Raw genomic sequence first — 14331 nt, forward strand, 5'->3', positions numbered from 1 at the left:
TTGTACAATCTGGCTCTGGTGCACATGTAACAAACGAGAGCGACGGTTTAATTAATGAGCTGAAAGCTGCTTTACTGTTGGACAGAACCAGACACGGTGCTTGGCCGTTGTCTGCCTTTTTCTAATCTAAGCTGTTCTCTCCTTGCAGTAGCTTCATATTTACCGTATCCACCGTCTCATCCAGCTCTCCTTCAGGTATATTGCAGACTGTCACACTCTCATTGCTCAGTATTCTAAACATCTTCAGACAAATGTCTGAGGAGAAAAACACAGCTTCTCTTTGAGCTGCTAAAGTCTGTGATGGGAAAGTCCCAGGAAGACAATGACTGAATGTAAGGGGCCCAGCGATGAGCAAGAGGACGCAACAGCTCAACACATCAACGGGACGGACCTCAGACAAACGGGGAGGTTGAACTGAACTTCCATAACCCAGCAGCACAGGACACTGGAGGGTAGACGACAGGACAGTGAATCATCTGGTTATGAAATGCAAATGGAGCACAGGTGTGCACACGGTTCCCATCATAAATATGCATTCAGTGTTCAGCGCTCTAAGTGGCTTAATAACGGCTGTCCTCCTGTTTCACACTGAGCAGAGCCCTGCTGTGAGTGTTGGCTGCTTTTTCATCTGCTAATATGAGAAATATCTCCCCAGATAACACGCTCATTAATTAGCAAAGTAATGAAACCACCAGCATTAATATTCAGATACTATAACAATTCAAATTAATTTTCTCCACAACTAACACACAAGTCTGATTACGTTATTAAACTGTGCAACAACTCCTGCAGAAAGGCAAAGCAACGAAGAAATCTCAACATACCCAAAATGTTTCTCAACTTCCTGTAACAGATCTGTAGATGAAGCAAACTCAGGTTTCCAGAGAGCAACGATCTATCTCGATATATGAGGAGAGACAAACATGCTGTTTTCCACAGCTGCAGCATCATTATGGACTCACCACACCGGGAAAGATTTTGGTCAGTCGGTCCACAGCTGCCATGGCTTTGGACTTCCCTCCTCCAAGGCAGTCCTCAAACTCGTACAGCGGCTGGCGAACTGGGTTGGAGTACGAGATCTTGGCATTATCTACAAATGTGATGTGTCTCACTCCCCATCCCTGGAGAACAAAGAAGAGACACCACACCGATATTTACCGACATGAACCGAGTAGCTCTGTGGGAACTTCAGTGACGATGGGTTGGTGTGTCCCGTGTGCATTTTCAAATCAATACGCAGAGCCATTCCAGTTTAACTCTCCCATAACGGAAGCATCAGTGAGCAGGTAACACAACCTCATCCCAGTTCAAATCTATATTCTGCACTGGCAGCACTTTCTGGTAACAAAAGGTCTCACTCTGACGGACAGACTGTCTGAGAAAGTCCCCTATGGACAATAACTGGCAGACAAAAAGATGGAGATGAGTCCATCTGAGCATTGTGCCTTCAGGCAGCAGTTTCTGCTCCAATGTAGTGCTTCAGCTGTAGATGTTGTTTCACACTGAGGGTCAGAGGACGGCGAGTCTGGGTCGGAGGATGACTTGTCAGGGTCGGAGGATAACAACATGTCCGGGTCGGAGGACGACAACGTGTCCGGGTTGTAGGACGGCGATGTGTCCGGGTCGGAGGACAGCGAGTCTGGGTCGGAGGATAACAACATGTCCGGGTCGGAGGACGACAACGTGTCCGGGTTGTAGGACGACAATGTGTCCGGGTCGGAGGACAGCGAGTCTGGGTTGGAGGACGACTTGTCAGGGTCGGAGAACGTCGCTTCCGGCTCAGAGGATGACACGTCTTGGTCGGAGGACGACATGTCTGTCATAAGTTACGGGTACCATCATTTGTGTCCAGGCCCGTTTCATGAGTTTATTTTTGAAAATAATTCTGTTGAACCACAGTTCAAAAGCAACGTCTGATTTTCATTGGTTAATTTTCATTGAATTTTAATTTATTGTTACTTTTGTCAGATTCAAGTTGTTTCTGTGACCACTGTGGGTCTTTCTTTCATTAACCGAGGGGTTCCAACTATTTTGTCCACGTGTGTGTGTTATAATTGTTTCACTACTTCTAAACAGAGGAGTCAGTCATAGTGACGGCATCAACTGGACTCTTAAATCCAAACACCAAAACATCCAGTTAACGGTCTATTCTGTTGCACTTGGTAGGAGATATCCGAAGAGCTCTGTACCAAAGAAAATATTCTTGTCTTCTGTGCTAATATCCTTTTTTTTCAACGATGCCAATAGTCTGTGGCAAGATCTGACAATCTGAGCATGAATAAACCCTCATGAATATGGAGTCACAGCACTGTGCAAGAAACGCTGCCGACAGCAGCCAAACACGCTTCTGTCTGGTCACAGGGATGTTCTGAGCTACAACGTGGACAGTCGAGTGGTGAAAGAACTCAAAACAACACCTGTAAACACAACATTAGGATGCACGACATGCTAAATATCACTTTTCATTCTCAAGACAGCTCCATCTGTAGGGTTACTTCCCCTCACCATGAGAGTCCGGGCCACATTGCATCCCAGCGTCCCAGCGCCCAGAAGAAGACACTTTGTGCTGACCACCTTGTCCAGGTCCAAGGACGGAACCAGCCTCCATCTCATCAGCTTCAGGTTCAGGTCCACTGATGACGCAGCCAGCCTGCAGACAGTCAGGTGAGAGGCCTGAACAGTTACACACCAGCGAGGTCCAGTCACAGCCCTGCTGCTCACCACATCTGTATTTTACCTTTTGGGGTCCATGCATTCGCTGAGGTTGACCATCCGGGGACCCATAGCGCCCTTCTTATTCTTCTCCCAGCCCACGCTCTTAGGACACACTACAGAAGAAAATAATCATTGCAAAATAAGATGTAAGACAAGAATAAGATTCCTCTGCTGCAAAGTAAGTGACAGTCACTGTTTCCAGGACAAAAGTCTTCTACGTATATCTCTGCTCGTGCTGCCTGCCTCCAGCACAACAAAGAAGAAGAAAGAACTTTAGTTTGTGAAGCTCACAGACTCGACAGATTCTGGTTAAAACTGAATCATCAAAAAAAGATTTTTCCTTAAGAAACAGTGCTATGAACACTACTGACAGCACATCAACCACGTAGTCTACCTGGAGGATGTGAAAATATACGACAAGCTTCCCCTGACAAACAAACAAACAAACAAACAAACAAACAAACAAAAACAGGGTTAGAGACACATGCCTTGACCACTGTCTCATTCACAGACTTTGACTCTGACTAATTAAATGTGTTCACTAATCAGGCACCACATCAGAACCACTGGCAGATGAAGAACATTATTTCATGATGGTCCACTGCTCTGCAGCCAGTCCTGCTGCCGACCGACAGGCCCAGCAGGACTGTGCTCTCACAGAACTTCAAAAACTGCTCGGTCAGCACGACAGAGACCCCGCAGGAAAACAGCAGTTCTATACGATTGGTTTTCTATCTTCTCCTGTGATTTGCGAATGCTAATTCATGCACTCATACATTTCCCCTCTCCCCAACATTCAGATGGCAGCTGAGCTGAGCTCCGTGTCTCTGGAAAGTTCGGCCGTTAAAAACAAAGAGAACAACAAATAATTTGTCCACGCAAACCAAACAGAACAGCTCGTTAGCTTTGGTTGCATGAGTACATCCTCTGCTAGCTCATTAAACGCTACGATGTGACCACGAGACTGAAGTAAACAAAGACACCTCATCTGAACTCCCCCATCAAAGACCAGCTTCTTCCCATCGTGCAATTTCCATTTAAATTACTTCCATCACTTCTTCAGCAGATAAAGGAATAATGGAGACGCTCTGCAAGATCAGTGAGGCTTGAAGATGAAGCAGAAAGTCTCAGCGGAGAACCAACCGAGACCACGGCTCATATCAGCTACAGTTCACACAGAAACACACCCACGCATTCAGATGAATAAGACACACACACACACACACACACACACCTACATGTCACACACCTACACGTCACATGAACACACACACACACACACAGGTCACACACACAGGTCACACACACACACACACACCTACATGTCACACACACACNTCACACACACACACACACACCTACATGTCACACACACACATACACAGGTCACACACACCTACCCGTCACATGAACACACCTACACACATGGTCAGGGTTGGAGCCAGGTTACCTGAGCTGTTGGGGAGTTCAGGTAGCTTGACCTGGAAGATGATGCTGTGCTGGATGGAGCGACTTCCCTGCAGAGTCCTGTCCCTGAAGCACAGGACCTCCACCGTGTCCACCCTGGAGCCCCTGAGACAGGCACACAGAGCGGATGGAAAGGCTCAACGACAGCAACACACCATCATCATGACAACATGTACACTGGAAACAGGAGCGTGGGACGTCATTAATGTGTCAAACAGAGTTACAGGGACTTAGAATGCAACATTTACTGATGCGTCTCCTGCTCTAACTGAAAAACAACTCACCCTGTTACCAACACAGTTCCCTAATATGGTGCTCAATGGCAAAGTTACACAATCAAACTGTGGTGAAACGGCTGAACAAGCGAGACATCGCGGCTGCGCTGTAATTCTGTCTTCAACCATTTCAGCCAGGATCAACAGTTTATGTTTCACACCGAGGGAAAGCAGTCAAACTCAAGATTGATCAGGTTTATATTAGATAAAAGCTGCCTCCAACTGTAACGCATGAAGCGCTCTACTTGCTACTGATAAGCCCCTGGTATCACAGGACACCACTGCTAAACCAGTCTCCATGGAACTCCTTCTTTATTTCATAAAAATCCTTCTTCAGATTCCAGACCAAGTGCCAGGAACAGCTCAGAAGGAAAACGTGACAAAAAATTCAAGAATGACTTTGGATCTGAACTCTGAGGACAACAAGCTCCTCCCAACTCGCTGCTCCCCCAGAACCGACCAGGACACAGCAGTGGAGCGTGCAGGGCCATGCCCCTGGCCCTCCACGTTACCATGAGCTAGTTATAGGAGTCGCCAACACGTCTGCAGTTTCAGACGTCATCAGGATTGATTGGGAGATGCTAGCTGTGGCTTGTTAACAGATTTCATGTCCAGTGTCGCCTCTCTGTTCAAATCAACACCAGTTCTGATCAGAGAACTATTGTAGACTCTGTAGACGAGCACGTACTGAACAACGGCTGACTACATCCCTTCATTTATACATCTGAAGTTGTTCCCATGTGGTATCTCAGAACACCAACAGTCTTGTCAGCATTCTGCCTTCATAATTCACTTATGGAGAATTTAAACAGTAGTTTCTATCCCTCGTTCGCTCTGCTACAGGACCAGTGCATGTGGTCTGAAACACCAGCTGGCATGAAGTCAGACTGTCTGAGTGAGGGTGAGGCAACAGCTCGACTGGTCGAGCTGGCGACCATGTTCAGGGAACTGGTCGAGCTGGTGACCATGTTCAGGGAACTGGTCGAGCTGGCGACCATGTTCAGGGAACTGGTCGAGCTGGCGACCATGTTCAGGGCTACAGTCCCAGATGTGGAGGTCGGGGGTTCGAGTCCCGCTCACGGCCCTTCCTGTCTCTCTCTCATAAAGGCCAACAGACGTCTAAATGACACCTGTAGCATCCACCATGAGCTTTTCATCTTGACATAAATATTGGAATATGTTTATAGTGGACCGGATCTTGGATCAAATGATGACTAATAAATCTGACAATCCTCCCCACTGGTGTGCTGAAATACTCCTTCTGTAAATATTTATCATGTAAAAACATGGAAGCTTCCAGACACCACTACTACTTGTGGAACAGCCTGAGTCAGTTCGCTGAGCAGTTTATCAGCTGCAGCATCCTAATGTAGTGAAATCTGTTCGTCCAGTTCAGTGATCTATTCTTATGTCACACCCTGAAGTCTGGACCGAAAACATTTTAAACTGGGAGTGATGTATTATTTTTTCCTGTTATCCTGCTTTCCAGATATCATAACAGCTGGTTCAGACCACAGAATGGCTACGACACACCTTTTACATCATTAGAAACTCGAGACTCGTGTGTGTGTGTTTATACGATGCAGCCTGAGTTGTTCACAGACAACAGCCACCACACAGGTGGTCAGGTATGTGCTCACTAACCAGGTATTGGCCTTCAGCCAGACTGAGCAGGTCGGTTTCACAGAATATAGCATGTAACGGTGTGGATGAATGGGACGATGCCCTGATGATCCGCATGTGAGAGATAAGTGCTGCGATGTGTCCATGAGGAATGTTAGGATAAGACTGGAAATGTTTAAGTAGACAAAGTCAGGCAGCAACGGCGTCACTGCTGCACATCCTCTGCAAACAAGGACGACTACATTGAAACACACTGGGTGGAAAGTGTGGCTTCACTCTACCGTCATGTTGTGAGCAATGTCTGAAATACCAAACACCTTATTTAGTCAACCTCACCGCTTCATAGACAAGTAGCATAACGTCAGCAGCAGTATTCATGCTTCTGTGAGCAAGGGCTGCCGTCTAGGAACCAGCATAATTAATCTGGGTTATCTCCTCCTCGCTAAACTCTTAGGACACCACCGTCAGAAAGCAGCAGTCCAGTAGTTGTTCTTCAGTCTGACGTGAAAGCTTTGAGTTTCACAATGATTCCTCATATTAACACACAACTATTCGAGCGATGTCAGTACCCGTGACAACACAAAGCTCTGGGCGCTGACACTTCAGGTTCAGGACATCAGCGAAGCAGAGATCTCCTGTCTTTCACCGCGTCCCTAAACACTCCGCTTGAGCTGAAAAATCAAACATTCTTGGTGAAATTCAGCACACAGCATGTGTGTCACAGTGAGGACCTCCAGAGAAGTTCCTCGTCAGACACAGACTCACACAGTCTTACCATTGGTTGGCTAAGAGGACCAGGACATTTCTCAGAGGCCAGCCCGGATGCTGAGACAGAGTACACGGATCATAGACGCCCACAGTCACCTGGAAAAACCAAACAAGGCGTGTTTACATTTGCAAACCGTCCGTGTGCGTGGGTACGAAATGAGCCTTTAAATCTACAACAACCATCAGATTTGAAGCCAAGAGAGCAGATTTTCTACATCACAGAAAACAGGTCTGAACAACATGTTAGTTTAAACATTTCAAATTAACACAGAATCAGAAATAGTTCAGAATCTTTCAGCACATATTTTCTAAATAATGCTGCATTACTGAAACACTAACAAACAAAACCGTATCACTACCTTCTTAGTATCAGTGACAAACGCCTCCCAGTCCCCCAGTGGAGCCAGCTGAGCGGTGTCGTCGGTGTACTTCATCAGGAAGTAGGGGACTGCACTGGTCCCTTCCTTCATGCACAGGCCGTCGTAGGCCTCCTGCAGGGCCGCCATCTGAGACGCAGCAGCCGGTTAGCAACACTCACAGAGCAGCCTGAAGTCAGTCAGACATCAGCAACAAAACACACACTGTGTGTGTCCAGTTCTGATTATAACGTCTCATTCAGGGTCCTGTACGGACACGGACTGGGTCGGCTGCTGGGGAGATGCTTCATCAACAACTGCGTTTAGATTTTCTTTGAAAGGCCAGATTTCCTAAAAGCACGGCGAGACACCTCCACGTAAAGACTTTATTCTTTATTCTCATCTTACAACAGACGCATTTAGAGAAAATGCTTTTGGTTCTTGGAAAACAAGAACATTCAATAGAAATCTGAATAATTTCCATTCTTACTTATAATTATGTATAATTTTCAGACAAATAAACAGTATGTCACAAAAACTGTGAAAATTATTTAACAAGTCCAACTGTGACCTTCCTGTCTAGAATTTAACTCCAGAGAATTCACCGACATTCAGTTCAATACAACCTAAAACCTCCTTGTTCACAAGAGGAGCAGGTAGCATCACACAGGAGAACTTCAAAGCTGCCCAAAGTCTTGGTTCTGTTTGTGTATTGCTGTAGTGAGCTTTAAAAAGCCCGTCAGGACTGGACAGAACCAGGAAGAGACATGATTCTGTAAAGGTATAGCACGGAGTATACGATGGACTTTATTCTGTTAGTGGGTCTGCTTCTTCTTAAACTGCTATGCATCCTTGTTTCTGTTTTTGCTTCCACCATCTTATGTTCTCCTCTGTTATGGACATCATGGAGGACGGCGGGAAGAATCGATGTTGGTATTGATCACACTGTGCCTGTTTTGTGTTGGGGTTTTTGGGTTATATTTGCTTTTATTGTTGTTTTGTGGTGTGAAATGAAAAGTCAAATCAATAAATGAAAGAAAAAAAAGCCAACCTGTTTGGCTGAGAAAGCGTGCTGCAGGAGAGATGGCGGCTGGACGAGCTTTATTCCGTCTGGGAAACAGAGCGCAGGGAAGCAGAACCAGTAGTAGAAATGGTACTTCTTCAAATCCTGCAAAAACATTAAAGAGACTTTAAACATGGCAACAAAGAAAGAAAAGAAAGATAATCCCACACAAGCTCACTGATATCTAAAAACGGTGCTATTTATACGCACTGCGAAGGTCAGGAGGATGAACCTGCAGAGGCTGGACGGGTCCTTCCAGGCAGCCCCAGACTGGACAGCATCCCATATCTACAGGAGCACATGCTGCAGTCACTGCTCGCATTTGGCTGCACAACTTGGTGACTAATGTCTATTTAACAGACATTCCTCATCAGGTGTTTGAGTGTGAGAACACTCCTTCTGGATATCTCCTACCTCCTTGGCCTCCTTCTCCAGCAGAGCCTTCTTATCGATGGTCTTGAAGGAGTCCAGCGTGTTGGTGTTGTACAGCGTTCCAGCAGCTGGAGAGCAGCGGGCTGGGGTTGGACCATCACTAACAACACACAGCATCATGTCTCTGCATTAAACGTGTTGGCTGGGCACCACGTCGCGCTCACAGGGTTCGGGTCATACTCTGCACATGTGAACAGTCAGTCTGAAGGTTTTGCTCCCGTCCTTATGTAGACGTTCATGAAATACGATCCATGTGTAACCTCTGGTGAGGGGCCACCAGATAAAAACGATGGAAAAATACAAACTAAGAATGGGAACCTTGTGATAAGAACATTTTGGCAAAGCAAACACGTTGTTCTATCCAGACTTCTACATGGCCTCATGCTTGAGTGGATCCACATTTAGCTGAACCCTGGAGGGACCTGGCTGCAGCTTTAAACTCATTTTCCCACAACAATGCAAACTGTACTTTGTGTTTATGAGCACTGATCAGACCCTGAAGGGGGAAACGAGCACTGTGGCTCTCCTAACGTGTTCCTTCATGTGGCTGATTCTGACCACAGTAATACGACTGTCTGTGTGCTGTCAGAACACACGGAGGAGGTTCATCATCTAAAATCACCCACATCGGTATTTCTGACCCCAGACAGTTCAGTTTTAATGTATAACTGGACTTCACTTTGGCTTACAAATTACAAATCTATTATTTTTCTCTTTTCTCTATTACTTTCAACAGTTCATAAGAGCAAAAATCCTTTTTGTACAAATGTTTATAAAGCAAATTCTGTAAAATGAACCTGTAGCTGAAGAAATACAACTTTGATTTAGGTGTTATCTACAGTGAGATATCGAGGCTTTCATGATGACGGAGGACCAGGTCGCCCTGCCCCATACTCACACATCAAATGCACTGAACTCCAAATTGAGGCGAGTTGGCAAACCAACCGGGTCACCTGTCAGACAGAAATGCAGATGAAAGGTTTTAATGAAACTTATTTGTCATGTAAAGTCTTGATTTGTCAGACGACAGCCTCTGGCAACACAGCTCACCGTTGTAGTAGTATCCCTTGATGCATTTGGGGCTCTCGTCCAATCTGTAGTCATTGAGCTTCTTCTGAGTGAGCTGGTGCCAGAAACCGGCCTCCAGGGCACTGCTGAAGGGAGCAAACTGCAGCTTGAGGTCAGCCACCGCCGCTGCACCGATGTCAGAGGCCATCACAACTTCAGTGAGACGCTGCACAGCCAGGTTCTGCTAACGGGCTCAACACAGACAACAGGAACAGATAAAGACAACTAAACATGAAACACAGGTCTGACAAATGACTGTCCAGTAAAACGTACTGATCCACGCAGCCCTCGTCACCGTCTGCAACACTCTGGTAAAACAAACCAAGAACACAGAGGAGTGGCCCACAGCACTGTCAGCTGTAGATACTGTAGATCCTTCTGTGGACAATGTGTGATTTTAGACTGTCTAGATGCAAGCATCCTGACAAAATGTACATCAGATATCATGATACGAGTCAGACTGGCTCAGATATTCCAGTAGTTAAGCTGGACATCAGGGAGTCATCTGAGAGGTCATCTGTGGACAAAGTCATTCTCTGCATACATAGAGAGTTATCTGTCTTCCTAGTATTTCAGACTAAATATTAGACAAAGTCTGAAGAGACATTTCTTTGGTGGATGCGCTGACTTTTAAAGAGCAGCTGTCATCACCTCCTGCACATCACACACATAGTGGTTCTAGCTGCTCCTCAGGATGCTCCTCAGGATGCTCCTCAGCCTCCTAGATGTCCTACAGACACTAGTTTGGATCATATTGGCCAGATTATCTGTTTAAACCAACTTAGACTATACTGTGACACAACAAGCTAATCAGAGATATTTTAGTGTTTAAGGACTTTCCACCGTTGCATGTCTGTCCACACTGACAGCTCCAGGGTTGGACCAGCTTCAGGTGTGGGTGAGTTCAGGCACATCAACAGACACCACAAAGAAAACTGCGTTTTTCTGTTTAAACGTTTCAAACGCGACAGAAATCTAAAGAAAAGAAGCTGACAGCGAGACACGAGACTAGCTTTAGCTTTTCACAACGTTTACCTGTGAAACTGTACCAGGATTTGTGCACTCACCATAGATTCTTACTTCCTGGTGAAGCGGGTCATGTGATCGCGGGACTTGTCAATAAAGCAAAGCACTCTGGGTAAGTAGCTTTAGCTTAGCTGCTGCCCTGTCTGCGCTTTACGGCGCGAGCACCATGGAGTAAAATATAAAGAACCAAAACAAGAACAAGAACACACAAACGACGAAGCAGGAGAAAACTGACAAAAACTTGTACGCGCCGTTTCTTTTCATGTCGGGGCGGAAGCGACGTGAGCAGCCGCCGGGAAGTTCCGCGTGCTAGCTAGCTAGCTAGCTTAGCGCTTAGCACCGGTCTGCGCAGGGGAGCCACACGGAACACAAGAGTAGGTGGACAGGTGGAAGTGTGCCGGTGTGGACGTGCAGGAAACACGCTAGGAGGTGGTGTCCACGGCACTGACAGGCGGGCAGGGTGCAGCTGGCTCCACCTGGGGACCCGGCAGCCTTAGGGCTCGTCTCTAAATGTTCCGTCGGGGAAAAACGCAAAACGTGTTCAGCTCAAATGCAGAAACACATGAAAAGAAGATGCAAGTTTTTAGATCGGCTCTTCAAAGATATTAATTCCAGTTTTGCAACCAGGAAGGGGAGCCATAGTACTATGAGCAGGGGCAAAAAAAACAAAACCCTCCGGAGCAGGAACGACCTTCTTAGAAAATGAGGAGCTCAGCAGGGCTCTGATGTCTCTGTTCTGTCTGTTCTGTCTGTTCTGTCTGTGGTAGCTGCGCCCTGTGCCCCAACAGGTCATATACACAGAAATGCACAGTATAAAAATCCTGGAGTCCGGTCCCTGTAATGGCCAGCATGTTGGCAAAAACCCAAACTCCCACAGTAGATCTAGTGTCCACGCTGGTGGCTGCAGCCCCTTTTTTGTTTTTTTACCAGCTTTTTCCTTTTAATACATGTGATCAGCATAATAAAAAAGATTCAGCTGTCCACAGCCAGCTTCAGCGAACTCCTAAATGCAGCAACAGCAGCAGAATCATTCCTGGAATCATCTCTGCACCTTCTAATGTCGAAACTTTCCAGCAGCAGTTGAACACATCAGCTGTTGCAGGGAAAGCACACGATGGCATGCTGTGGAACTGGTTTACATTCAGTTTGCTCAGTGGATAATCTGCCCGATCTGAGCGGCCCGTTGTCTTGTTCTGGGAGCAACTGGTCCAATGAAACGAGTCGACAGATCAGGTCAACGTTCATGTAGACACGGTGAAGGAGCTCCAGACTCACATTCTTTCTTCATTCCTTAAAGCCATATAGATGAAACCGGACATTAGGGGTCAGCTGACATGTTGGTTCTGATTATTGCTAATCAAAAGGACTGATACTTGGAGCTGGTATCAGCTGGTGTTGGTGAATGTACCCGGTTAGCCAGGGACACCGCTCTGGACCACATGGTGCTGACCCAGATGGACTCAGCTGTGTACGAGTCAGAATGGCACATTCAGTCTGCCGTCATCTATACAGCACTGTATCGGTGGGGTGTCGCCTGGAGCCGGTCCCAGCTGACCCAGGGCAACAGCAGGTTCACTCTGGGCAGAGCACCGGTCCGTACCAGCACCAAAATACCACGTTTTTTTATTTATGTGTTTTATCATGCATGACTTAAAAAACACAAAAACAGCAACATCCATCCATTATCTATACACCGCTTAATCCTCACCAGGGTCATGGGGGGCGGAGCCTATCCCAGCCGACTTAGGGTGAAGGCAGGTTCACCTGGACAGGTAACCAGTCTATCACAGGGCTACACTTAGAGACAGACAACCAAGCACACTCACATTCACACCTACGGACAATTTACAATCACCAATTAACCTCAGCATGTTTCTGGACTGTGGGAGGAAGCCGGAGAACCCGGAGAGAACCCACGCTGCACGGGGAGAACATGGAGACTCCACGCAGAAAGATTCCGGTGCCCCCACCGGGACGCGAACCGGCAACCAAAAAACAGCAACACCTACTGGGAAAAATGCTCAGTGTTGGAGACAGTAGTGGGCCAGCTGACACGCCGTCAGGCCTGAACAGACGTAATTCAGTTCATTTCTTCAGCAGATCCAGCCGATGAATTGCTAAAATATGTAGTCCTGTTTTCACATTGAAACGGTTCCTTGGCTGTGATGTCAGCTCACGGCATCGAGACCCTCTTCAACGCAAACCGGAGTCGCAGCAGGCTGCAGTATGGTGTGCATGTGTTGTGCAGCAGCAGTCTGCCGGTGAGGACACATCTTCAAACAATGTTTTCATGCAGTTTTGAGGCACATTTCACTGCCAGGGCACGACAAATTTCTATTACGAGTCCGTTTACGCTTACAGAATCAGATGATAAATGACAGCAGTCGTCCTGTGAGATGAGCCTCATAAATCCATGAAGTTTACCAGCATCACTGAGTGTGGAGCTACGTTCACACATGCACAGACTTTTATCCAGGTCATCCACCAAGTCAGAAAGAAGTCTTCCTGTAGTCACTGGCTGAAGCTGACTGACTCCTGGCTCTGACGGTGGTGACATATATGCCGGGTGTTTGAGGTCACGGGCTGGAGCCGTCATGGCCACCACGCTCTGCTGTCTATGCTGCAGCGTGTAGCCAGAGTCAGACGGCGTGTATGATGTACAGACATTCATATTCATGCCAGTCCTTGGTGTCTTGACTCTTTAGCACATCACACAGTAAAGTCTTACAATGAACTGTTGTTTTTATATTTCCACTTTCTTTTCTTCTTATATTACTGTGGATCCTAGTTTTGACAGATTGGTGTCTGAAAGCTGTATTTGTGCAGCTAATGGGACGTTTGGCTTCCTTTCCTCCCACAGTTACGTCTGTTGGGTTCATCAGTCGGCTGTCAGTAGTTTCACTTCACTGTTCCCAGGTTAATAACCACCATGAAGCTTTTTCATTTTTTTTGGGTTTGCGTGGATAGCCTTCATGTTTTACATCAGCGCTGTCAGGATTAGAGGATGAGGACAGCTGGTGAAGCTGGGCGGTGTTTAATGGGGCCTGACATCCCAAAATACCGAATAACACATGTAAAGGCATGTACCCCCCAAGTTAGACCACTAATTGGACAAAGTGAACACTTTCCCAGGTAGCAGAGCTCCACGAACCGCATGCTGACAGCGTGTCACCACATGTGTGGTCATGGGATTACTGATGTAGCGCGTCCTGTGACCACCGACGTGCTCCGGTCTGATTCGCCTGTAAAGTAAAACTCAGCAAATGAATCAAATTAACAGACGAACTGCCGTGAAGAATCACTGGCAGGTAGTGAAGAAGAAGCCCGTTCATCTCAGAGCAAAAGACCAAGATGCTGCCGTATTAGGTGGGAACTTGCATGAGTTGTTGTCCGAGCCACACCTGCTATGTGCACTTTCATTTTGCACTAATGTACATATACCTTTTCTACTGGATGTGTAAATTCTTGTATATGTTTGTCTTATTATCTTTTTTATTTTTTTTATTTATATTTATTGTATTTTATTCTTTTTCTTCTG

At 46.5% G+C, this 14331-nt stretch overlaps 1 protein-coding gene across 3 annotated transcripts in view; it reads right to left on the reverse strand.

The window, feature by feature from the left end:
• atg7 (ATG7 autophagy related 7 homolog (S. cerevisiae)) overlaps positions 1 to 11232 on the reverse strand; it is a 69777-nt gene extending 58545 nt beyond the window's left edge. Inside the window, exons 1-12 of one of the 3 annotated variants that reach the window (XM_008290034.1) lie at positions 10835 to 11232; positions 9750 to 9951; positions 9598 to 9652; positions 8682 to 8799; positions 8478 to 8555; positions 8256 to 8372; positions 7208 to 7354; positions 6856 to 6944; positions 4166 to 4287; positions 2738 to 2828; positions 2506 to 2650; positions 963 to 1121 (exon numbers count right to left, since the gene is read on the reverse strand). In XM_008290034.1, coding sequence (XP_008288256.1) covers positions 963 to 1121; positions 2506 to 2650; positions 2738 to 2828; positions 4166 to 4287; positions 6856 to 6944; positions 7208 to 7354; positions 8256 to 8372; positions 8478 to 8555; positions 8682 to 8799; positions 9598 to 9652; positions 9750 to 9951; positions 10835 to 10837 — 1326 coding nt within the window. In that variant the 5' untranslated portion in view covers positions 10838 to 11232. Of the gene's footprint in view, positions 1 to 962; positions 1122 to 2505; positions 2651 to 2737; positions 2829 to 4165; positions 4288 to 6855; positions 6945 to 7207; positions 7355 to 8255; positions 8373 to 8477; positions 8556 to 8681; positions 8800 to 9597; positions 9653 to 9749; positions 9993 to 10834 lie in introns of all 3 variants that reach the window. The other 2 variants (XM_008290016.1, XM_008290024.1) reach the window with 2 other exon arrangements.
• Between the last annotated feature and the right edge of the window lie 3099 nt (positions 11233 to 14331).

Source organism: Stegastes partitus, unplaced genomic scaffold (assembly GCF_000690725.1).
Source record: "Stegastes partitus isolate 25-593 unplaced genomic scaffold, Stegastes_partitus-1.0.2 Scaffold14, whole genome shotgun sequence".
In the NCBI taxonomy this organism is placed as follows: domain Eukaryota; kingdom Metazoa; phylum Chordata; class Actinopteri; family Pomacentridae; genus Stegastes; species Stegastes partitus.